At 41.9% G+C, this 25,343-nt stretch overlaps 1 protein-coding gene across 2 annotated transcripts in view; it reads right to left on the reverse strand.

Annotated features, from left to right (window-relative positions):
- SLC25A13 (solute carrier family 25 member 13) overlaps nucleotides 1-25,343 on the reverse strand; it is a 182,941-nt gene that overhangs the window by 51,644 nt on the left and 105,954 nt on the right. The window contains exons 7-13 of one of the 2 annotated variants that reach the window (XM_023518825.1): nucleotides 23,727-23,865; nucleotides 22,287-22,380; nucleotides 22,000-22,084; nucleotides 18,674-18,755; nucleotides 18,027-18,185; nucleotides 4,950-5,002; nucleotides 3,035-3,115 (exon numbers count right to left, since the gene is read on the reverse strand). In XM_023518825.1, the coding sequence (XP_023374593.1) occupies nucleotides 3,035-3,115; nucleotides 4,950-5,002; nucleotides 18,027-18,185; nucleotides 18,674-18,755; nucleotides 22,000-22,084; nucleotides 22,287-22,380; nucleotides 23,727-23,865 (693 nt within the window). Of the gene's footprint in view, nucleotides 1-3,034; nucleotides 3,116-4,949; nucleotides 5,003-18,026; nucleotides 18,186-18,673; nucleotides 18,759-21,999; nucleotides 22,085-22,286; nucleotides 22,381-23,726; nucleotides 23,866-25,343 lie in introns of both variants that reach the window. The other variant, XM_003782693.3, reaches the window with a different exon arrangement.

Here is a 25,343-nt window from a genome sequence, read left to right on the forward strand (position 1 = left end):
TGAAGGCTATGTTAACCAGTTTGATGAAAATATTTCAAATTGTATATAAAAACAGCACACTGTACCCCATGACTAGGGTGACCAGATTTTAACATTTGTAAAGCGTGACAACATGCCCCCCCCTCCGCGGGGCAGGGTGGGGCGGGGGTGGGGCAGGGTGGGGATGGGTGGGGCAGGGGATGGGGCAGGGCAGGGCCTGACAATAATGCAAACTTTGATAAGCAGTTCTCGGTAATCACTTCTCAACAATTCTTTGTTATTATTACAGTTTAACTTTATAAAATTAACAAAAATAATATAAAACTCATATTCTGGCAAAATAGCCACACAGCAGCCGAAAACTGTATATTCCCTTCCTGTTCTCCTGCCCTTTCGTGCATTCTTTCCAATAATTGGAACTTTTTTAAAACACTGCTGGACATGGGACAAATTGTTCAAAAGCGGGACATCTGGTCACCCTACACTTAACTCCCATGAAGTCAAATTTTTAAAAGTGCTCTGAACTAAATCTAATCTCAATGAGAAAAGAACGCGTTTAAAATAAAGTCAGGTTCACCCTCTTACGTACGTCAATGAAAGAGAGAATATTTTTAATCTCTTCAGTTATAGGTTTTATTATATCAAAAATAATAAATTAAGGCATAGGTTAAACTTTATTCCTTTTTAGGGCCAATGATTTTTCCCCTGTAGATTTACTATCACTTTTGTTTTTCTAAAAATATGTACATTAAAACAGTTTAGCTAAGCAACTATGAAGTTATGAGGTTATAAAACAAAGCTCTCCCTAAATATTTGCTTTGTTTTTTTTGCAGAAAACAGATTACAAAACAGAAAAAAGCCTTGTTCAAAGAAATGAGCAGGTTTGGTTACAAGTACAAGAGTCAGCCATGTGTACTAATTCTCAGTAATAATGAAGAAAGGGGAGCTCCCTGGGGACTTAAAAGTCAACACCTAGCAATGCTTGGATGAACTAAGATGAGGAACTGCTCATGTGACACAACTTTACAAAACCTTTTGTGTTCCCAAGTGGACAGACGAGGTTGTGGAACCCACTACAACTCTCTAAGGTGTGTGACTCACTCCAATTACGAGGAAAACTTTGCCAAAGCCTGCAAAGAAGGGTGCTGTCATTACTTAAAAAAATAGATACACATTGAAAATGAAATCACCCATCCCTCTACTCAGGGATCTAAAGGGATCTGCTTTGTCTGCTACCTACAGGATTGTTCACCTGAAAATAAACTCTTACTGCTTAGAGCAATGACTGAGGGGAAGAAAGGCTTGGGAGGTGAGGACCACTGTCTACCTGCCTGTGAGATGAAGTGCGGCAAACCTCACTTCACAGATATTTTAAGCGGCTGTAAAGCCCAAGTGGCTCCAATTTTAAGCCCATGTTTAGATCAGGTTTGAAAAGGGCTACAGTAACTAGGCACCGCTTTTGATGCCAATCTGCTCTGGGTTGGAGATGGGCGACCACATAGGCAAAAAAATGAGACCACCTACAGATGGCACCTGGACAATGCGTGCCACAACCAATCTCCTTGGCACCCAGATGCACGCGCAGACAGAATGCTCTCATTAAAAAGAAAATAACCTCCAGGCACCATGCCATGGTAATTGCCAAAATCTCGAGTAGTGTCACATAATTTTACATTTTAAATTCTTACAGAAATCTACAGTCACGTCCTTTTAGTAGGTTTAAAACCTAATGTTAAAAAACAAACAAAAATCCCCACCTGGCCTACTGAAATGCCCTACTATCTCCTGTACAACAATCTGAAGGACTAGGCTAGATACAGCCTGTAGATACACTTATTTAAAAATGAGAAAATCTAGCTACACACATGGAAAATACAGAGCAGTTTCAAGTGAAGAGTACTTACTAGAAAGGGTGGTTTCTGCATCTTCTAATATTCTCTTTGATTACTATTGTGTGCCCTTTTTATTTAGGACATTAAAGGCTCCTTTTTTTCTATTCTGAATGCTCCTAAAGTTACCGAACAAGGGGATCCTGCCTGGCCGTCTCAGACAGGTCAGTGATCAAACAGAGCTGAGCGGTCGCCAGATTCCACCCAGCTCTTAAGAACCACCAGGAGCTAAGACCTCTTAGCTCCCACTTCCTACAAGGAACCCGCATTCAGTGTTAGAACAATAAGCCCTTTCCACACAAACATTTAATATTCTTGTGTGTTTGCCCAACTTTTCAACTCAAAGACTTTTAAGAAAAAAGTTATTTTATGAATACTATTTCCTACCCAGAGCAAGCCTATTAAAAAAAATGTGATCTTGTCTTTCTCATAAGAAACAGGTCTAGAGGAAATATAGACCAATATTGTATTGCCCGAGCGATCAAAGCCTGTTTATGTAATCAACCTTACCTTTAAATAGCACCAGTCTTTGTATAAGAATTTCATTTGCTTAAAATATTGACATTCACATGAACAAACTGGTACAGGGGATAAAATGAGACACAATGTTTTGCTGAGCTTTGAAACAAGATGCAGGATGTTCATCCACACAAAGCAGCCATCATTCCGAGCGTCTCAGACAATGCACAGCGTGCTCAGCCAGTTACCTCCCAGAAGCACTGGAAGCTTGAAGAGTGGCTGCCACTCAGAAGGCAAAGCAAAGCACAGAGCTATGGCTGCTGACTTCAAAGACAAATTCTAGCCCCTGACCCAGCACAGGGTGCCATGAGGAAAGAGTGTACTAAAAATTAACTTTAGGAAAGGTTATTTAGCAAAGATTTTTCAGAGGCCAAACACTTCTGCCACTAATGACTTCTATTGCAGAACCAACCGCAAGCAGTGACGAATTTAACAGGCATGACTTAACAGGCAGTCAGATCAGGCACTTTACCCGTCCACCTCAGGAATAGTTCTCGTGGCTAGGAGAAGCCGAGGTGCCCTAGTAGACTCTGCCCTTGTGCAGGATCTGTGGTCAAACAGAAGCCTTAGTCCACACTTGTGACCACGGCAGTGATACGTGCATGAAACAAGTCTTTTCAATGTAGGGAGCTCCAAAAGGTACTTACACAGCCTCCAGCAAGAATTTCTGCTGCAAGTGGGACCGAACCATCTTTGTGCATAAATTTATCCCTCACAAAGTCGTTCACCTTGAAGAAAAACATTTATAGAAGCTGATGAAAAATACAGAGAAAGTCATTAAACACATAAATATGCAACTCTCAGTATACGTTATTTTTTTTGTCAGTCTACTAGAATAATCATAACAGATCAAAATATTTGAGAAGTACCCTTAATAGCATACATGCGCTTTTTAAAAAGTTTTAAAAAGTATCCCTGTTGTTTCAGAAAGAAAAATGAAAAGATAAATGGCTTAGCCAAAAATTCAAATATGTCCTGCAATCACATTAGCACAAGGAGGGAAACATACTAATACAGACAAATAAAAACATGCATTTTAGAACTTAAAAAATATTTCAGGCTCGGTGCCTATAGCTCAACCGGCTAAGGCGCCAGCCACGTACACCTAAGGTGGCGGGTTCGAATCCCCAGCCCGGACCCGCCAAACAACAATGACGGCTGCAACCAAAAAATAGCCGGGCGTTGTGGCGGGCACCTGTGGTCCCAGCTACTTGGGAGGCCGAGGCAGAAGACTCGCTTGAGCCCAGGAGTTGGAGGTTGCTGTGAGCTGTAATGCCAGAGCACTCTACCCAGGGGGACAGCTTGAGGCTCTGTCTCAAAAAAAAAAAAAAAAAATATTTCATAACGTTTGATTACAAATCACTTTCAACTCTTCCAACAAGATTTAATCTGAAACAGTACCTATCAGGAGGACAGATTTTTTACAACAGTTTAGTAGAAATTCAATATCTAAAAATGCCTCAAGGATTCTTAAAGAACATCAATTGCATTAATTAATTAAGTATAATACTCCCCAAATGGTATATACTACAAGATTTTAAGGAACTATCACACGTTTTTGGCAGATACAGGCCTGAGAAGATTAGCTGTATCAAGGTCACATAATAAAATAGTAAAAGAATTTCAAGGCTGCATGGCCCAATCTAAAACTGGAGTTTAACCTTCTGGGATTTTATGGCCTTGGTGATGAACAGGCAACATCTATCATCCCATAAACACTTTAAGGTAGTCCTAACCATCTGTCAAATGTGAGCCAGGGACTGCACATACCATCAGATAAAGAATCAGCTTCAACTAGAACCAAGATCTTTCAACATCTGGTTTTGGCAAAAGCTTATAGAATATACCCTAAATATGAATTCTATAAAACAGCAGGTGTCACTGAAAAAATACCTGCCTTTTTAAAATTTTTTAATTTTTTTATTTGGAGACAGAGTCTCAAGCTGTTGCCCTGGGTAGAGTGCCTTGGAATCATAGCTCACAGCAACCTCCAACTCTTGGGCTCAAGCGATCCTCTTGCCTTGGCTATTTTCTGTTTTCGCACAGATGAGATCTCGCTTTTGCTCAGGCTAGTCTTGAACTCGTGAGCTCAAGCTATCCACACGCCTTGGCCTCCCAGAGTGCTAGGATTATAGACGTGAGCCACCACACCCGGCCAAAAGAATACCTACTTTATAGCCAGAAAAATCTGATATTGAATCCTAGTTTTCCCCACTCCTGAATCATGTGACACAAGTAGGCAACTTAAACTTTTCCTTATTTGTACACTGTGAGTCATGCTTGGAGAACACATCTCAAGAGCCTAACATGTATACACCGAAGGAAACTGTTGCCGATGACAACAGTGATGGCAGCAAACACCAAAAGCCTTCTTCAAATTTACTGTCACATTTTTGGATGTTCAGTGTTAAATGGGGAATAAAAAAAAGTTGCAGGTGGTGAGTGCCCCTGCCTTCAGCACTTCTGGGGAAACCCAACCTGCTGCTTCATATAAGAATACCTGCTAGATTCTTGAGAAGGTACAAACTCCCTGAATAAGAAGCACCAGCTCAAAAAACTTACTGTAAGTTTTATGGCCTTCTCCGGGGCAACTCCCAATAGCTGTGGCAAAAGACCTAAAAATCAACACAAAAACAGAAGTATATTAAATAAATCAGCATTAACCGAACAAATCGACAGGTCTACAGAAGGGATCACCACTTAAAAACTGGGGTAATCTTTGCTACAATTTTCTTCTATTACTTTTGATGAGAATATTTGAAATGTAAAATCCTTCTCACATTCTGGATTGTTTGCATATTAGATAAATCAGCAGTATTGGTGACATAGGAAATCTCGCTATCCCGTGAAAGCTTGTTCTCTTCCTTCCGGTCTTCTAAGTCAGTGGTTTTACTAAATATATCTATGTTTTTCTAATGTCTTCCTCATCCCCTCAAAGTGCTCACAGTTCAGCTATTCATTCAGTTAACAACTGTAACTCGGTGACCGGCACAAGACAACAGGGATCTTGTTCAGACTGTCTTACCTGGAAGAAGGGAGACCTTTCCGGGGAAGTGGCAATGGAGGAAAATGCATTCAAAGAAAGGCAGCAGACTGGCAGAGACAGCAGAGTAGGAACCAGTCTGGTGTGCTCAACAGTGAGGAGAACATCTGGATGCCCCCATGAGACACAGGCTCGGGGAGGGTGGCACAGGTGTGGGCCAGATGTGGTGGCCACACTGCAGGCCAGGGCTCTGGGCCTGATATTGATTCTAAGTTAGATGAGAAGCAATTAGAGGGTCCTAAGCAGGAAAGTGATGTGCTAATTCATGTTTTCAAAAGACCACTCCAGCTGCAGGGCGGAAAACAGAGAAGACACCCTGGTATTGCCTGTGTGTGTCTTAGGAGAGAAAACGAGAGAGGGGAAAAAAACCAGGTTTGAAGTCTATTGCTTGGTTTCTTAGCATGAAAACTGGGTAGAGATAAGGACTCCTGTGGAAAGTGACTAGTGTGGGGTGACAGGTGAGGAGCTCTGTGTGTGACAACTGGGGTGAGTGGGAATGCAGCAACATTCAGAGCACAAGGAAGCAGGGGGAGACAATTTGGGGAAAGGCGGAACAGCAGTGAACCTGCATCGCTTTCAGTAGTTTCAAGACATTTTTAAAAAGGCAAAGACAATTGCCTTTTCTTGGAAATGCACATCAGACTACGCTTGACGGTAGGGATGTGGTGTAACCTGAGTCACACTGCTGTCCTCAAGAGGGGTTTCATGGTGCTACCTCTCATCCAGAAGTACAATTTCCTAATTCATCTATGCGGGAAGGTCCACTCGGAGCCTCTCCTGAAGGACCAGCCCTGCCTAGACTATCTTCCGAAGGGGCAGCCTGAGGCAAAGGTCACTGACTCGCGGGCTGCATATATCTAACCTACAGGTGTGGGACTGACTGAGCAGCACAAGGTTTCAACCATGTTGAGCAATTAATGGACCCAAGGAGCAAAAAACAACTTACGGGCCCAAGGCGCACCAGGCCTCTTTCTGATTTCGCAGCAAGCTGTTGCAGTGGGGTAAGGCTCATCCTTTAGGCAGGACCCACGCGACCAATCCCACCCTGCCCTGATGTCAAAGCCTCAGTGAGGACAAGGGCCAGGTTTCATTTTTGTTGCTCTCTTGACATCCTCACAGTAGAGGATAATCTCTCTTTGCTCATGGCTTAACGAAAAGGGGAGCTACACAGACCAAGGGAGCTTTGTGTTCCTTCCAGGAAAAATGGGAGAAAACCCAGTTCACTGTGGAAATGAACAAGGATGAGGACGCTGATGCTAACGGAAATTCTTAAAAGCAGTTACGTAACATTTATTGTGTGCCAGGCACCATATCAAGCACCTTATTAACGAATTTAATCCTCATAACTGTCCTGTGGAGAGGAAATAGGGCACACAGAGATTAAATGATTTGTTCCAAGTCCCCCACTTGGGAAGTGCCCAGACTGGGATTCAGACCTTAGATATCTTTTAAAAAGACCTTCTTTAGAAATCATGCACCTCCATCATGTGCTTATTATGCAAACGTGCATCTGTATCTCACACCCAGCCTCGTCTGTTCACGTCTGCAATCTCCCTGGATCCCATAAGAATTTGAGCTTGCAATCCTTCCTTAGGCAATGGTATTTTCTGAGCCTGCTTCACCCCCAGGGCCACAAGCTGACTGGATAATGGGAAGACACCTAAAAAGTGTGTGGCTGGTAAGTCAGTGTGGCACCTGAGATCTATTGCCTGGTACCGAAAGTGTAGCGAGCCAATCAGCATCCTTCTCCGGAAGCATGTGTGGGGGTCTTTAGCACAGAGGCACAACTGAAAGCTGCCATGGGTGGAACAGAGAAAGCAGCCAGCTGGAAGCCATGCTCGTGTGCAAGCCACGAGGAAGCAGAAACCACGAGTAAGTACAGGAAGTGGGTTGGCAGAGAGCAGAGAATGTGGAGGAAAAGGAAAGAAGACACCCACGGGACAGAATGCACAGTCCAAGGAAGGCACCCAGCAGGGAGGGCAGCCTTGTCTGCCTCTGGTCTCTGTGAGGCCAGGCGCTGGGGCAGCTGCAGTCCTGGGATCCCTATGAGATCTCTCTCTCTTTCTCTCTGTTGTAAACACTTGCCCCAAAGCCCCCCCTACATTCTCACCAGCCTGAGTGGAGCTGTGCCTTGTACTCTAAATGAGCTGAAGCAGCACATACCAGAAAATAGGAGTATGGAACCATCTGGGCAAAGCGACATTCTTATTCAAAGTGGGTGTTCTCTCTGAAACTACATTCACTACCCTAGCTTATTAATCTTGTAGTAAGATACCTATAATATGAGAAGAAAGGCTTGGTTATTACCTAATGGAAGTACAACATTAATTTCTACTAGTAATATTTGGACATGCACTTGATTAAACTACATCTAACCATCTGAAATTTACAATCTCATTATTAAACTGTAGACCAAAACTATGAATGGGTTGAAAGCACTGTGATTTAAAACTAATTTATAGCTTTCATAGGAAAGCTATAACCCAATTATGGCCCAAGAATATGGGGGGAGGGGAGGGAGGGTGACTGGTGGGATCACGCCTATGGTTCATCTTATAAGGGTATATGTGAATCTTTCTAAATGTAGAATATAAATGTCTTAACACCATAACTAAAAAAATGACATGAAGGCTATGTTAACCAATTTGATGAAAATATTCCAAATTGTATATAAAAACAGCACGCTGTACCCCCTGACAGTATTAATGTACACAGCTATGATTTAATAAAAAAAAATAAACTACAAAAAAAAAGAGAAAGCACTGTGATTTAAATGATGACCTTTTATCTCCATAACTACCCATGACAGTCTTTTTAAATGCCTAATAAAAAACAGCCCATGGAGCCACATCACTATAGTGTTGGGTATAAGCCCTTTAACCAGCCTTTCAAGCTATGGAGATTTCCCTTTCTCACTCACTATAAACGGCAAGAAACAAGAGAAAACCATGTATTTAAGACTAAATAGAAGGCAACATTTACTTATCTGTTCAGCAAACATTTACCCTATGCTTTCTCTGTGTGGCTGACACCAGGAGGAATTGGGGTGAACAATTCGAAGACTGGGGCCTCTGCCTCAAGCAGCTCAGAGATTAGAGGGAAAGGGAAGCCTAGTTGTTCTCAGGCACCCGCAAAAGGACAAACTACCTAAAGACAGCGTCTGTGTACCAGATCCCAGCGGCATCAAGGTACTAGGAGAACACAGTGGAGAGAAGCAGTTCTTCTGCAGGCAGGAGATACTTGCCCTGGGGGTTTAGGGGTGAGCAGAGGTTCACTAGAGAGAAAAGACAAGCAGAATGGAGGGCAAGGTAGTCCAGGCTGAGGAAACCACACGAAGGCTTACAACATGCCCACACTCGGTGCGCTGGGGACTGTCGTTGGATCACAGGTGACCCTACGATAATAGCAGTGAAAATGACAATTGCCAATACCTGGGGAGACTTAACTATGTGTTAGTTGCTATCCTGTGTGTTTTACGTGAATTAGCACATTTAATCCACATAACCACCTTAATCAGTTACTATTTTTATCTCTAATAATTGAAGAAGAAACTGAGGCCAACTTCAAGGGAGCAACCCACAAGGCTCAGCTGTTAGATGCGGGAGTGGGGGTCCACCCTGGGGACTGTCCCCAGCCTCTGTGCTCTTACCTGATATACTGCACCATTTCTCTCCTAGGCCACATGAAAAAGCATAGATCAAATTCTATATATGCATGGGGTGGCTTTCAGAATAATCAGTAAGTTCTCAAAAGTAAAAAGTTCTAGGAGCAGGTAACGGGCAGCTGGCAAGGGCACAGGCCCAAGGCAGGAAGAGCAATTATGAGGGTAAAGAAATATAATGAGGCCCTGAGTTTCATTGTGTTAAATGAACAACTTAAATTCAGTAAGAATAAACGATAGCACATATCCAGTCCTAACAGCTAGGCCCGATGTTGGCACTCAGCGGCAAGGGATAAGAATCATTGTTGTGGTGACTACCCTGGCTAACTAGAAAACAAAGGCACCTATGGGTTGTGATCTGAGATCCACTGCAGATGTGGGCCTTGACACCACCAGTCTTGGGTAAATGATCTTTAGGAGGGGCCATAACCCATGTCACAATAAAAAGTCACAGAGGTGGGAATTCCAATAACCCTCTTTATACCTTGACCTCAGAGGGAGGAAGGTAACGTGGCCCCGTCATGCCTGAAGCTGCCAGTCTAGTTAAGGCACTTCATCACCATCACACTTAAGTTTTAAGTACATGTATGTCTGACATCTGGGTAACTCAGCAGAAAAGTTGGGTTTCTAATACAAGATGTTTCTGTTGGGTCCTGGAAATTCATTTTAGCCATATGAAACAGAATGGATGTGTGTGTTGTTTCTAACTTGTCAAAACAGCAGTCCATTTTCCAACTGCCTTGAGTGAAATTTATTAGTGTGGTTAGTTTTCTAATCTTCTCTTTTTAGTTCAGCTCCATCAGCACATATGGCAATGCTTCCTTGGCAGCTTCACTCCACCAGAAGGCTGCTAATGCGAGAAAAGATTTACAGGGTACAGTATTAATGGAGTATTTTGTCTTCAAATTTCATGGGTCGGAGATATAAATCACACTGTCCCCAATGAATCCAATCCCTTGTGTGACCCAATGAGCAGAGCTGGAGGTATGGGGACTGAGCCCTGTTAGGAACCTCTAACTCAAGCTCCACATAGCATCCTCCCAAGAAGGCTCCTATGAGTGACGTGTGAAATTAGAGAGGGCGACTACGCTCCTAAGGACCTGTTAGAGATACAACTCTAGAATTTCAGAGTTGCAAGCCACTAGGAAGGGAACATTACTAATGCTGGCCTGATTAAGGCTACTTATTTCCATCAGCTTGCCAGCAAAATGAACAGCTTGGGGCATGAGTGCTGGAGGTAGACAGACCTGGGCTGGAAACCTAGGTCTGTACCTCTTCCATGCTGAGTGAGCTTGGGTAAGTTATTCTTTGAAGTCTAGGTTCCTCATTGGTAAAACAAGGATGCAAATAACTATCCTAACTGATTGGTTTACCTTGTTTTTTTTTTTTTTTTAAGAGACAGAGTCTCAGTAGAGTGCTGTGGCGTCACAGTTCACAGTATCTCCAACTCCCGGGTTTAGGCGATTCTCTTGCCTCAGCCTCCTAGTAGCTGGTACTATAGGCGCCCACCACACTCCCAGCTATTTTTTGTTATTGTTGCGGTTTGGCTGGAGCATGGGGCTGGCGCCCTATCCACTGAGCTACAGGCACTGCCCTGTTGGCCTTGTTAATTAAATGAGCTAATGTATACACAAAGTCAGACGTCCTTTCACCACCTATGTTATATATTCAAAAAATACAATCCGTCCTTCTACCTATCTTTTCAAGGCATATCCTTGATTTCTTTTCTTGTCTACACGTGGCAATTCAGCCTGAATAATGTTCACAGTTCAGAATTAGGTAAGGAGTATCATGCTGGCCCCATGACATTATGCCTATCTTAGAAGAGCTATTCACAACTAGTGAGAGCACATCTGATCTGAGGACATCTACGGGCCCTGCTAACTTTAGCCAAAGACAGGGAGGTAGCACAGATACAATAACACATCTTCAGCTGTGTTTTTAAGATGCAATAAAATCTTTTAGTTAGAAACTTAAGCATTTCTCAACCTCTGCTCTTAAGCAACTTTTCACGATGCAGTTTCCACCAGGTGGTAGAAGAGCCAAGTGATTCAAAGCACGGGGTCTGGAGCTAGGCTGAAGGGCTGCAGCTCTGACTTCACTCCTTGTCAGCTGTGTGATCTGAGCAAGTCACCTGATCTCTTTGTACCTTGGTTTCTGTATCTATAGAATGGGAGTAATCGTGATACCATCTCCTTGTTTAGCTGTGGAGATGAAATGAGTTAATATATACAAAGCCTTCAGGCCAGTGCCAAGCACACAGTAAGCACCACAGAAATGGATTTTCATTGTCACTGTTACCCATTTGTTCTTATCTTCATCATGACCTTCATGGAAAGAGGAATCTGGAGAAGCTAAGTAGCTTATCCTCAGTTGCTGATTTTTAGATGCCTACCCAGCAGCACTCAGAATTGAACTCCAGCCCACCACCTCTCTCCAATCAGGGCTCTCTTCCCCTTAGTTCTCTGCTTATCCATTTCCTCTAATGGACTTACTGCTCTCATTTTTCCTCACCCCCAGAAAGGCATTTCTTCCAGCCTAGACTGCTCTGAAACATTTTGTGGCTCTTTAGCTTGTGGTGGGCCAGCAGCTTGCCCTGACTAGCCCTTTCATGAAATAAAGAATGTGACCACTAACAGGCACCCGCATTGTGCCCCTGCCTCCAGGTCGCAAACATCAGGCTGAATGTCAGGCTGTAGGTTATCATCTGGTGAACGAGTAAGAGGCAGGGAATATACTGGAAGCAGATGCAGGGGAAGCAGAGCAGGCTGCCGGACCACTGTAACCCGACCCAGCCAGGGTTCCAAAGAACCGAGCCGGGCAAGACTACAGGACAGTGACGGGTGAGGGGCCCATGGACAAAGCAGAAGCCTGGTCACTAAGGCGGCAATGCAGACAAGAATAAGTTCAAGAGTGGCCACACTGGCCCTGAGAAAGGCAGCTGACAGCACATAAAACGGGGCAGAGGGCATTCAGGACAGAGATAAGCAGTGGAGTTTCTTAGGGGAAACTAATTAATAAGGTACCCCTAAATCCTGTAGCTAAAGCCACAGCCAGCATTATTGTGCTATCTGGTTTCAACCTGGTAGCAACTCTTCAGAGGTTAAATTCTTACCCTCCTGACCTCGCCGTTGAGACCAGGACACTTGCCCCCATCTTCCCTGAGAGTCCCCTCTGCTTTCAACATCAGATTAACCTCATTCTGGACCTATCAGCGCCCTCTGGGCCCTGCCTTACAGATTTATTCTGGCTCCCATTTCCACGCTCTTCTCTCTTCACTTGTTCATGCGTCCCCCACCCCCACTCAGCTATCTGCTTTTGACTCTTGCTGCCCCCTGGGCATGAGGTATTTCCACCTTCCTCACTACATCACCCACTTTCAAAGCTTCTAGTACAACTCAGTTCCCACAGGCTCTTTGGGCTTCTATCCCAAGGTGGCTGCACAGCGGGAGCTGGGGAAATGGCTGGGGCAATAGCAGAAATGGAAGATTTAAACACCTCTTCATCTGAATTACATGTTTTTTTTGAGACGGAGCCTCAAGCTGTCCCCCTGGGTAGAGTGCTATGGCCTCACAGCTCACAGCAACCTCCAACTCCTGGGCTCAAGCGAGTCTCTTGCCTCCGCCTCCCAAGTAGCTGGGACCACAGGCTCCCGCCACAACGCCTGGCTATTTTTTGGTTGCAGCCATCATTGTTGTTTGGCGGGTCTGGGCTGGATTCGAACCCACCACCTTAGGTGTACGTGGCTGGCACCTTAGCCACTTGAGCCACAGGCGCTGAGCCTGAATTACATGTTTTACCCAGAATTTCAAGCATCATCTGTCACCTCAGCTATGGCCCAGGAGGCCTTTGGAAGTCTAAGTGTTAAAACACAAAATGAGTGAAACTGAAAACAAGACTAGAAAAAATTCATTTCCTCTGACTCCTCTATTTTCCGGCTTCCTAGAAGTGAAGATCATTGGGAAAAATGATCACGTACTTCTCTTTTAGTTTTTAATCCTAGTACATGACAACTTTCAGGGTCCTGGTTTTCTTTTCTCCTGTGTACACGATTTCCCCCTGCCGAGGTTTAATCTATTTCCCTTGTTTCAGTCTCACCAAGGACAGATGGTGGTGGTTATAACAGATCATTCCTGAGGCATGTTAACCAATTCACTCATTGACCTTCTTTTCTCTAGGATATGTATAAGTCCATCTTTTTATCATCTTTTCCCATTTTCTGAGCTCATCATTGTTCTCATCTGGCCTTCTCAAGCCTCCAACAAGACTCGAGACCACCTTACTCTGGGTTTGTGCCACCTCTGTCTCCCATCCTAATATCCTGTGCTCACTGCAGTTGCCTCACGGTAGATTTCTGGACATTTGTCCCAAAGTCTTTGCTCATTCTTGTTTAGTTTCTTAAAACCAAATATGTCTTTGATCTTCTCCCAGCTTAACAACCCAAATTAAAATGTGTAGAAACTGGCCAAGAAAATAAGGCTCAAACCAATCCATGCTGCACCCATGAGAAGTTCTGGTGCACATGGATGGATTGTCAGTACAGTTCACGGACGAGCGGTGGTTTGTTGCAAGATGCATGTGCTCTTAAGTAATGCAAAATGTAGAGTCATGGAAATTTCATTTTATTTTGGTGCTAGGATTTTTAAATTTATTTTTATCCCCAAGAATTATGCAGGAAGAAAGGGTCTCACTGTGAATACACAGAATTTGGATATTCCATTTTATAACACCATCAGCTATCAAAAGAGACCTGGTTTAAACCAGCTGCCTGACAAAACTTCCTTCTAGAATATAAACGTATCAATAACTTCCTGAGATATCACCACAACATCCTCTAGATGTCACCTTGAGAACATTCCAGGATGGAAGATGGCTGCTTTGTACTACATAGACAACTGGAAGTAGGTACAGTTTAAACTCTGCAAGCATTGATCAATGGGCTGATTTAAAAAAAAAGGTTTTGTCAATTACCTCAAAGATTAAACATTGCCCCAAATCAAGTTTAATTCATAAAATGATCTAATTTCTCTTTCTGGAAGATTTTCTTTACAGCTTCTACCAATAGAAACAAAAAGTTTTCCTCTAAGAATTATTTCTGATGAACCCTGATTTTGCCTCAGGAATTCCACAACATCCTCCCAAAGTATTTTCCAATTTCTGAGGCTGCTAATTTCATTACCTGAAGCATCTGTAGGACTAAAGTGCAGCAGAGTTTAAAAGCAGAACTTAGTTATTCCTGCAATGTTCAGCGCGTTTAATTATGGATGATTACTCAATCAATTGTTTCTCTTGAATATCCAAGACTATAACAGGCCAATAACTGACTCATTTGGTCATCCCCGGCATTCAAACCAAATGAGCTGTCAGGTAATTCAGGATGGCTTCCAAACACCTGAGCACATTATGTCAATCTGGAGACTGGGGAAAAAAATAGAGGAAGACTTTTCACAAGTGACTTAAGGGAGACCTGGATTATTTCAGGCATAATTTCTATGTAGCCTGAGTAGGGGAGACATCAGATTTTCAAAAATGACCAAAAAAAAAAAAAAAAAAGCCACAGGAAAATTAGCCATTTTTTAATAAAGAAAGAAAGTCTGCATTATAGAGAAGGTTTGTGTAATCTGTCTCATAGGACTTCTAAGGGATCTTTTCTAGCAACCAAAACTTACACAAAAAAATGAGAGCGACTCTTGGAAATAAAGAAACTGTGGGCCACAACAAAGAGATCGAGAGAGGAAAACCAACCAACTCCCCACATTCCACTTTCTCACAACTCTCTGGGGCACAGGTCTACTGAAGCTCAACACCCGCAGTTCCTCCAGCTGAGATGTCAGCCTGCTCAGGACTGCCAGGCAGTGAGTCCTATGGAGGAACTTCCAGGACTGTGTGCAGATGCGGGCAGCTGCCAGAGAAGGCAAAGAGCAACACCACCTGTGCTGGAAACTACAAAGAGGTCTTCGAAAATAACCTTCATTCTAGTTCCATAAGGACTTTTAAATACAGTACAGTTGCCTATATTCTCGTTACAAGAAAAAGAGAGACAGTGAGAGATGCTTACTAACCTCACAATAAGAATCTGGGCTGTAAAAACACCATCTTTCAAAGCCAATTGCCATTTCTTTTTCAAAGTATACACAAAGGTAATTTTAAAATAGAGGACAGATTTTACTTAGGCAACGTTTCCCAATTATCTATCTTATTTAGGAAATATGAGCAATTATATATGTCTTTATGGAGAAAAATATGTTAAGTAAAATTCTATAAACCAAAATTATGCTCACTATTTAAAATCATGTTTATAAGTTACAGATGGACTCTTAACACCTTCTGAAATACTGCTAGTTGGGAAGCATTAACAGCAATAATTCTGCATTCTTGAAATTTAACAGTTTTCTACTGGAATAATATAACTTTTAAACTATAAAATAAAACGTATAGTCAGAGAATCACACGCAGGTATTTTGTACCTTTACTTTGTACACAAAGTTTATAATACTGAGTCTCAAAGTACTTCAGGTCTTTCTTATTTCTACTATAATTTTTTAAATGAATAATGATGGCTTCCTATAAGTTACCTACATTTTCATCTCATCTTTTTCTTCCCCAATGATGAGCATCTACAAATATAGTTACTTACAATTATTAAGTAATGATTATCTGTAAAGAACTAAAAGGAAATGATTCCTGATCAATCAAGAATAGAATAAGCACTTCCCTGGCAAGGTTGTGAATTACTATTATTTTTTTAACCTGAACTGTCAGTCACCTCTTTACTCTCAAGATCCAAATTACAAAATAGAATTTTAAAAAAGTTTTACAGTAAATCTTTTGTTTTAAATTCATCTTCTAGAAAAGATACTAGGAAGACAGGAACATAGGTGACTCTCAGACCTAATCTTACATTCACAGGGTCCTTGTCATCCTGTCAGATACCTCTGCCCTTTGCCCTTAAGGCTCAGGCACCCAAAGCAGGTCAGATAAATGGCTATTTCAAAACCAGGAAAAGAGTGAAGAGCTGCCACTTTTGTGTCCAGAGTGACTCCACCTCTCTCTAATGTGCTGGTTATCCCCCCTTCCCTGGGAAGTTAGCAGCAGTCACTCCAATATTACAGAAGTAAGGACTGAAGCAGCAAGAGGAATGACCTCTTTTCACCACTCACATTAGCATGGCAATCAGGTACTCAGGTCTGCTTTAAGCCGCTCTGTCTATGTGGTTAAAAGTACAGGTTGCAGGAAGAAACCCTAGATATAACCAGGAATCAACACTTCCAGCTGTGGTCAAAGAGGAAAAAGAGGAGACTCAAAATTAAAAACAAACCCAGCCAAGTCAGGCAAAATTAAAGACACTTAGCAATGTTGGGAGGGGTTCTTACAATTCTAAAGGCACCCTTGACATTTAATCCAATGCCAAGAAAAGACCATACGAGTAGTTTATGAAGCAGCACTAAGACTCAGATGTCTGCCCAGAGACGTGGCTCAAAGATCTCCTTTTGAAAAACCACCCATACCAACAGGTAAGGTGGTCACAAACTGTGACATTAACCTTGTCCTACTTGGGAGCCATTTCGTTTCCAAGGTTGTTGTCACCAGGAGGGAAAAGTACTTCAAATGGAAGGCAGTGACCCAGGAAAGGTCACCATCAATCACCTGGGGTCAAAGACCTTCCAAATTGTAAGAAGAGGCAGGGGGTGAGGAAAAGAGGACAGAGAAAAGATCAAAAGGCCTTTGATGGGGGCCATTTACCTACACAATAGAACCTGCAAGATGGAACTTCTCTGCAGTTTGAAAGCTCCTAGCGCTGAAGGAAGGTGAGAGGTTTCAAGAAAGGTGTATCTTTCTTTTTTTAATGTGGGCACTTAATCTGAAGACTAGAATCAGCAGATGGCAGAAGAGGCGTAGAGGCAAAAATTCACAGGGCTGCCAGTTTCCAGAGCACGAAATTCTCTTTGCTTCTTCTACAGTAAGCACTAGGAGGGCAGAGGAGGGAAGACCCCCACCAGTTTTGCAATTGGCAATTGTAAGGCAGCTCAACTTGAACTGCTTTGAGATACTGTATTTTAGCTGAGGCAAATACATTTTTCCCTCTTTTCTTTTCTTTCTTTCTTTTTTTTTTTTTGTTTGCAGTCTTTGGCCGGGGCTGGGTTTGAACCCGCCACCTCCGGCATATGGGGCCGGTGCCCTACTCTTTTGAGCCACAGGCGCCACCCCCTTCCCTCTTTTGCCTTTTTGTAGAAGGCAATCACAAGAAGAAGAGTTGGGAAATCAAGTCCAGTCAAGTCTTCTTTGGCCAGTGCCAGTGGAAAAGCAAGCAGGGTGTGTGGACCTTTCCTATCATCAGTGATGGCGCACTCTTCTCCTACAACTCCCATTGCTTGATGAGCCTGAGATGATAAAAAGAGCAGGTGGAGACAGAGGACTGCTGGGCAGTGCTGTGTGGATCAGCTCCATCAGGCCGAGAGTCAGACAAAGAAAAAGGGCAACTTCAATTCAGGAAGAAGCAGTAAGGGAAGGCTCCACTGCACCCTTGGTTACGGGCTTGACAGACTGGTTTGGGGGTATATTCCAGGAGAATCATTAATCCCAAGTAGACTTTGTCCTGTCCCAGGACGCCTTTCCCTATTAGCTGGGGAGCAGAGTACCTCAAGCACACAAACAATACGAGCCTTTTAAGAACTCACTGAAGATATTTATAAAAATAACTTATTATTTTAAGAAATAAAACATAAAAAGGAGCACCATAAATGGCTTTCAGATTATGGGCTGTTTTGATTAGCCATGCCCTAGACGCCTCCAGCCTCCTCCCATTAGCATGGATAATTGAGAATCTGCTGCATTTCCATTTTAACGCAGTCTAATTCATTTCAGGCCCTGAGATGGGAAACGGAACCTTTGACTGTTATTTCACCTCACAACGAATTTAGCGCAGGGTACCAACCTCTATACAGTCCAAAGAAGCCTTCGTAGCGTAGTACTTTCTTAAAACAGTCAAAGCTGTTTTTATACATGAGTTCTCCCACAAAAGAGCCAGTTGATCGTTGATTCTGCATTCGAGTTTTTACAAGATCAATCGGATACACGGCAGTAGCTCCAACAGCTAAAATTAAATAATACCAACATTTCAGAAGGAATTAACATGCGTCAGAGAAAAGGAGGAAGTAGTTACAAAGAAATGACTTGAGATAAGAACAAATTCTGCATGCACACATTTTAAAATGGTGCTACCTTTCCATACCCTTAGTAAACAATTGCGGATTTTCATTCAAGAGTCCCCTGATAAAAGGATGTTCAAGACAGTTTACAGTAGAAGCACATGGCTACAGCCTATTCTCACTATTAACCTGTCTTCAGAAAGACTCTCTGCAGATAAAGAAGACAAAAATGCCACTTGTGAGTCTCTGATCACACACAGTGTTGGGAGTAGGGAAGGGCCCCTCTGCTTCTGTCTACTTTACAGGTAACCTCTGGTAACTGGCTTGGGGGAAGATTGGAGAATGCTCTGTCCTTAAAATTTCAAGATGGAAAATCAGAGAAAAAGTAATAGGAATAATAAAAGTGAAAATTTTGCACTCATCCATGACTAACCTCCAGCAATAGAACCCAGACCAAACCTGTAGGCCGACTCAGCAACTTGCAGGAGAACTGGCCGAGCTGAATCGCCCGAGGCCTTCTGTTTTTGTGTGCACAGGAATTGAAGAGCAGGAAAGCAGGTGACAGGAGGAGGACAGAACAAAATGAGCACACATTATTTAAAAATTACTCACTGGGTTTTAAATCCACAATACAACTAAAATGTCAAAGAGGAAAGCAGGGCTACATTCCATGAGTTCTTATTAATAGGAAGCTTTTATTCCTTTTAATCTTTAAAATCAAATTGGAACACGAAGCCACTTTTTTGTTTTTCTACCCAAAATAATGTTATAAGCCTATTTTCAATTCTCATTTTGTGATGAAAAAATGTAAATTGAAAAACATCAGTGAGACATCATTCTTCATCAAGCAAACTGATAGGTTTGGGGTTTATATGTTTTTCTGTTTCCGGTTTAAATTTCAATACATTGGATTCAAACAAGGTTCTCCAACTATAAACGGAGAGAAATGTGGTAATATACACCCAAACCTTTAAAATGTATTAATACATAACCTTTGACTTTGCAATTCTACTTATAAAAATTTAGGCTAGAAAATAGTTATATGTGGAAATAAGGATCAAGCTAAAAAAATGCACCACTTAAAAAGCAATACTGCTTTAAGATCAAAACTTCATGAAATTACCTGGACATCCAACAACTGTGCACTACAGCATTAAAAATAATTCTACAGCTTTAAAGGTGTGCCATCAAAAATTATATTGTAACAGAATTTTTGATATTAAGAAAAATATTCATAAGGTATTATAAAAGAAAATATAGGTCAGGTATAGGAGAGGTATTTGTTACATGCTTCTGTTTACCTTTTTAAATGTTTGAAGTATTTCATGGTGATTTTTAAGAGGACATGCAATATGGTATCATCTTTTACTCAAATTACTTGTGGACACACACATATAATTAGTATTAATACCGACAGTCTGGCATCCCCACTACCCAGAGATATTCAAAAATGTTTACAGTGGCTAAAACCAGCTGGTTATGTGACAGGTGACTGTTACTTTTTCCTCTTTCTTGTCCATCTTTTTTAAATTCAAATTCCAGGTCAGTCAGTCACGGTTTTGTTGTTCTTTTGACCTTGTGTCCCTATAGCGCTTTAATGCCAGAACATTTCAGAGTATTGCACTTCTCTGCCTGCATAAATAAACTAGTAATTTAATGTCACAGAGAGTTGTCAAATGAAGGTGACATATAGTCAGCGCTTTATAAATACCTGTTGAATGAATAAATACATTCGATAAAATTAGTTTTTCAGAAGCCATGATAATTAAAATCAGTGAACAATGAAAGTAATCACCAACCCTGGCTAGCAACCCACGGAATTTTCCTTACTGTCATTGTAACATTTCTAATACAATGAGATCATTTGGAATCTTCAACAAAGTCATTTACCTAAAAACAGTTTTACATAGAAATATTCACATTTAAGATGTAAAATCCTTCTACGAGTTTTCCAACTCTGTCCCTGTATAGACAGAAATCAATAGTACCTTCATTTTGACAGCTGTGCCCAAAAGAGAAGGATCATTTTATTTACAGGGATATAAATATGCAATACTTTAGAAATGTTCTGAAGTCAAAGTAATGAGTGAAAACACTCTGAAAATAATGGGGATGAGGAGCTTACCACTACTGCTCATTTCTCCTGTACAAGACAAATGAAAACCCAGACTTTTATTTAACTTTTCTGATGCCAGAATTGCAAAGGCTCCCACTGTGTCACCCCTCTGGCCAGGATAAATGCCGCCTGGGCCGCACGGTGCTTGGACAGGCAGCGGCCGGCCCACAGGTGAATGACCTCCCTTGCTAGAATTTGCTGGGCTGACTGAGGTTCATGTAGTAAAAAGCATATTCCAGGCAAGGCCATTGTGAATTGCTCTAAACCTCTAGGCAGCAGCCAATCATTTCCTGCTGTAAATCTCATCAGTCTGGTCTAACCCTTTCCTAGCCAGTCTCAACAAGCACCCACCATAAACTCTCAAAAGCTACAGAGGGCACAGAGGAAAAATTGTGATGTACCACTGCCAGCTGGAGAGCAGGAGGGATCTAAAAAAAACAAAAACAAAACAAAAACTTCTCTGCTTTTCTTAATCCCCAAATTTCTACACTAGCTGGTGGCACACAGATGAAGAGATAATCATCTCCTAAGCAGTGTTTAAAATCAAAGGGAGGGGAGAGCAACAACACTGCTTCTACCTCTGCACGTGATTAGCCAGGTTCTTTCTCCCGTACTCAGGGAAATCGGCTTCCTCTTTTAACCATGGCCAGCTGGTTTTCCCGAGGTGCCTAGCTGGGATTTACTGAGCACACACCCACTACTTTGACTTACATACTGCACACAAAATTCACCGCTGCACTCGGGTGGGAAAGAGCTGAAAGGATGGGGTCCTGGCTCCAGGCCTGACAGTCCTAAAAATGTAGCCCGCATCAACCCATTGTGGTCACACTGGCGTCTCTGTACAAACCCAGAGCTCCAAGCCAGAAACGGGCAAGTCTCACAGGATTCAGAGATGGCTTGTCTGTGAGTGGATTTATTTTACAAACACCACGTAAGAACAACACATGCTATGAAGGGTATGAAGGCTCTTCGTCTCCAATCCCGATCTAGAGAGGGCTGAGCGAGAGTTAAACAGGAGGTCCCGGGCTTAAGTTTCCAACTCTCACAACTTCAAGAGATTGGTTTCTGTTAACCATAAAATAAAATATAGCATTCCTAAAATTGTTTCCACATAACTTATGAATCCTTTCACAGACAAAATAGGTCTAAAAGCCTTCGAACCATGACTCCAGACTAAACAAAATTATCTCATTTTGATATTCAGGAGAACGGAAAGCATGGCAGTTCGCGAGTGGATCAAGTGCTGCTCTGTGGAGCAGAGGTGGCATCTGCTTAGCAATGGGAAGCTGCCGATGGGGACAGGGACACCAGCACAGGGTTCCTCCCCGCGCCTCTTAGCACAAGATTTAGGGAAGGAGGAAGAAAAAATTTCCTGCACGTTATTGAAGTATTAGGCTTCCGGTGCGGTGAGGAAATCATCTCATCTTTGAAAGAGATAAATAAATGCCAACTATCTACTTCTTCATCAGAATCTTTTCAAGTAATTTTTCTTTTTATTCTTTTAAAATTATCTGGATTTTTGGTACAAAATGGAAAAGTGCTAAGTCAGACTGCAAACAACAACAACAAGTAAAAAGGGGCTGGGCGTGTCCCACCCAAGACAGACAGAAGCACCAGGATGCCAGTTTTCTCCCTTTGCTCACCTGCCTCTGGGCCTCAGCCAAGTGGAAGGGCAGAGTTCCTTCTTCCAGAGGAGCTATCCGTTCAATGTCTGCTAAGGTTAAACGTCTGAAAGGAAAAAAACACAAGTAACAACAACAATATAACTTATTACAATTGACCTAATTTTACAATGTTCCTTTTGTATTTCAGTGCTGCCTTTAATTTGGCTTTTTCTCCCAATTGCAGCCCTCCTCCCTCCCCACCTCCTAACCTCCTTTTATTAAGCTAATATATACATATACATAAACTTTTTAAAAAGCCAACTTACCCCCTTGGCTCATATAAATCTGCTAACTGAAACAAGATGTCAACTTCCATGGGTGTAACCTGACCAAATTTCTGAGCTGCCAGAACAAACTCTTCTGTATGGAAAAAAAGTTAAAAGGGAAAGATTCAACAAGGAATAACCACTAAATTCAGCATTGATTTAAGGCGCTGGGATGAGTAAACATCACGATACTTTATTATTGTCAATCACAGAATTCAAGTCAATCTAAAAAGGGTTAAGAATTTTTGCAGTTCTTTCATTCATTTGGGAAAAGTATACAGAATATTTTCTTTAACATTTAGTTTAGGCTGGGTATGGTGGCTTACACCTATAATCCTAACACTCTGGAAGTAGGAGGATCACTTGAGTTCAGGAGTTCCAGACCAACCTGAGGTTAGAGTGAGACCCCACATCTCTACTAAAGCTAGAAAAATCATCCAGGCATCATGGCTACTCCTGTAGTCCCAGCTACCATGGAGGCTGAGGCAGGAGGATCACCAGGGCCCAAGAATTTGAAGTTCAGTGAGCTATGAGGATGCCACTGTACTTTACTTTGGGCAACAGAGTGAGACTATGTCTGAAAACAAAATAATACACAATAAACATTTGCTTTAAAAGCTTGGTGGCGGCTCGGCGCCTGTGGCTCAAGTGGCTAAGGCGCCAGTCACATACACCTAAGGTGGCAGGTTTGGATCCAGCCCGGGGCCCACCAAACAACAATGATGGTTGCAACCAAAAAATAGCTGGGCGTTGTGGCGGGCGCCTATGGTCCCAGCTACTTGGGAGGCTGAGGCAGGAGACTCGCTTGAGCCTAGGAGTTGGAGGTTGCTGTGAGCTGTGATGCCACAGCACTCTACCCAGGGGGACAGCTTGAGGCTTGGTCACAAAAAAAAAAAAAAATAAAAGCTTGGTGCCATCCAATGTTATTGAAATGGCCAGTCAGGGAATAAGGAAGCATATATGAAACTTATTGAATGAAGTTTCATTAATTCTACAGCTTCATTAATGAAGCTGTAGAATTCCTAGAGAATTTTTTTTTAAATCCCATTAAAATGCTGATGATATCCTGTTCCAAGCCTATATATCAACTTAACACTGTCATCAACACAGGTTTACAGAATTCTTTATATACTTCTGAAGGCCACTTCAGAAGCTGCCAATTTAGCTCAAGTTCTAGCAAGATTAAAAACATTTAAGAAACTTTACATAGTTGCCCCATTCAAAGGCTGTCTTCAGTTTATTTAAAACTTGGTGAAGATTGTTTTGTTTGCTTTTGCTTGTCCGATCAAAGGAAAAACATATGTACCATATGGTAAAATGTGTCAATGTGACAGAAAAATCTTTAACACAACCCCCTGGTTGCTTTCTTCACCCTGATAAAAAATTATAATATACCAGGATACTTGTAAGGCACGGATTCAGATACATATTCTCACTCACCCTTAGTCACCTCTATATCTTTCCTGCTGCCGGCCAGAGTGCTGTAGATCTTTCTAATGAGTTCCATGTTGTTGAGGAGCGAATTGAATCCATTAAAATAGGAGAAACTAACTTGATGGGATGTGGTACCTCCAGCAGCCTCAAATAAGTCAAAAATAAGAGAGAGGAAAAATAAACAAAAGATGTACAGATAACAAAGATTCAGAAGTACCTACATCTAATGCTAGTTTAAAAGCAATCAAGAATGCACATATAGGAAGAAATAACCCTACGTATTTCTCTTTCACATTAAAAAGAAGTTATAAATGATTTTTAAGAAGTAACTGCAACTAATCATGACCAGAACTTATACTCTCCACACACAACTAGAAAACTAAATAAATACATGTGTAGGACTGTAACAGGACCAGGAGTAATTTACAGAGTTCAAATTTCAATTGGAAATGTTTTATAAGTTGGTTTATTTCATCTAATGAGCAAATCTTAAGGCTTTTACATGCAAAACTATATTACACACATGCACACATGCATGTGCTTACACATGCAAAGCAATATTCTATCCGTGCAAACATATGAAAACAACCTAACATTAATATCTAGACTTGTCAAGTTGCTTACAACCAGCAATAAATAATCATTTAGCTACAGACTTTACATTCGTGGGATTTCTAGTGAACAAGAGTATTACGGTAAAATTATGAGATGTCATATGTTTTCATGGGGGTTAAGACTGGTCAGAATTCTGATAATCAGAATTTGTAAGAAACCATATTTCTTCACAGGGGACAAGGGAAACAGACAGCATGTCCATTATGAATGGAACTTCAATTTAGGGTTTCAAATTCTATCCTTCCCTAACAAGGCAAAATATTTTTATTAGGAAAGCACTTCTTTATAAGGTAACAACCACATAAATCTTCACTTAGTAATCATTTAAAATAGCTGACATTAGAGTTTAGTATGGAGTAGGAAAGGGGAGAGCAAAAAAGGAGTTAGACTAACATGGTGCCAGAACGGAAAAAGCCTTGTCTCAACGCCACGGCTCCAGAATGAAGCAGCAGGGAGACAAAAGGGCAGTGGAAAGGCTACCCTGAGTTCCTGCCTTTGAAGCACTGTGGGAAGCCCAGAGGATGGGAAAACAGTCTTCTCCTCGGGAGAAGGCAAGTTACCACTGGGTATGGGTTCCAAATCTGAGCGATCAGGAGCTTCACAAATTAGATGCTAAGACCTCAGCCTCTATAAATGGTGACTCAGTCTGGAAGAGATCTTCGAATCTGTAATTAGCAGTGTCGATTCTGATGTTTCCTCAGCAAGGCTTGGGAACACCCCAGGGTGCAGGAGGGAAGCAGCTGGACACCCAGAGGGATGGAAGCTCTAGTGAAACACCCCCTCGGGACTCTGCTGTTACATGTGCCCCTACTGTAGCCTCAACACACACAATCTAAGGTTTAGTGTTTCTGTTCTGCTGACCACTCTAACAATATACATGTGTGCACTATTTTTTTATTTTTTATTTTTGCCTTAGAGAATAGATAGACAAGAAGGTCAGTAAAGATCAGAATCACAATATAAATAAGTACAATTAACGTGAGGTCACAAATTTGTTTTTCCTTTTTT

This window comes from Otolemur garnettii, unplaced genomic scaffold (genome assembly GCF_000181295.1).
Source record: "Otolemur garnettii isolate 467f Iridium unplaced genomic scaffold, OtoGar3 scaffold00005, whole genome shotgun sequence".
NCBI classification, from domain to species: Eukaryota; Metazoa; Chordata; class Mammalia; order Primates; family Galagidae; genus Otolemur; species Otolemur garnettii.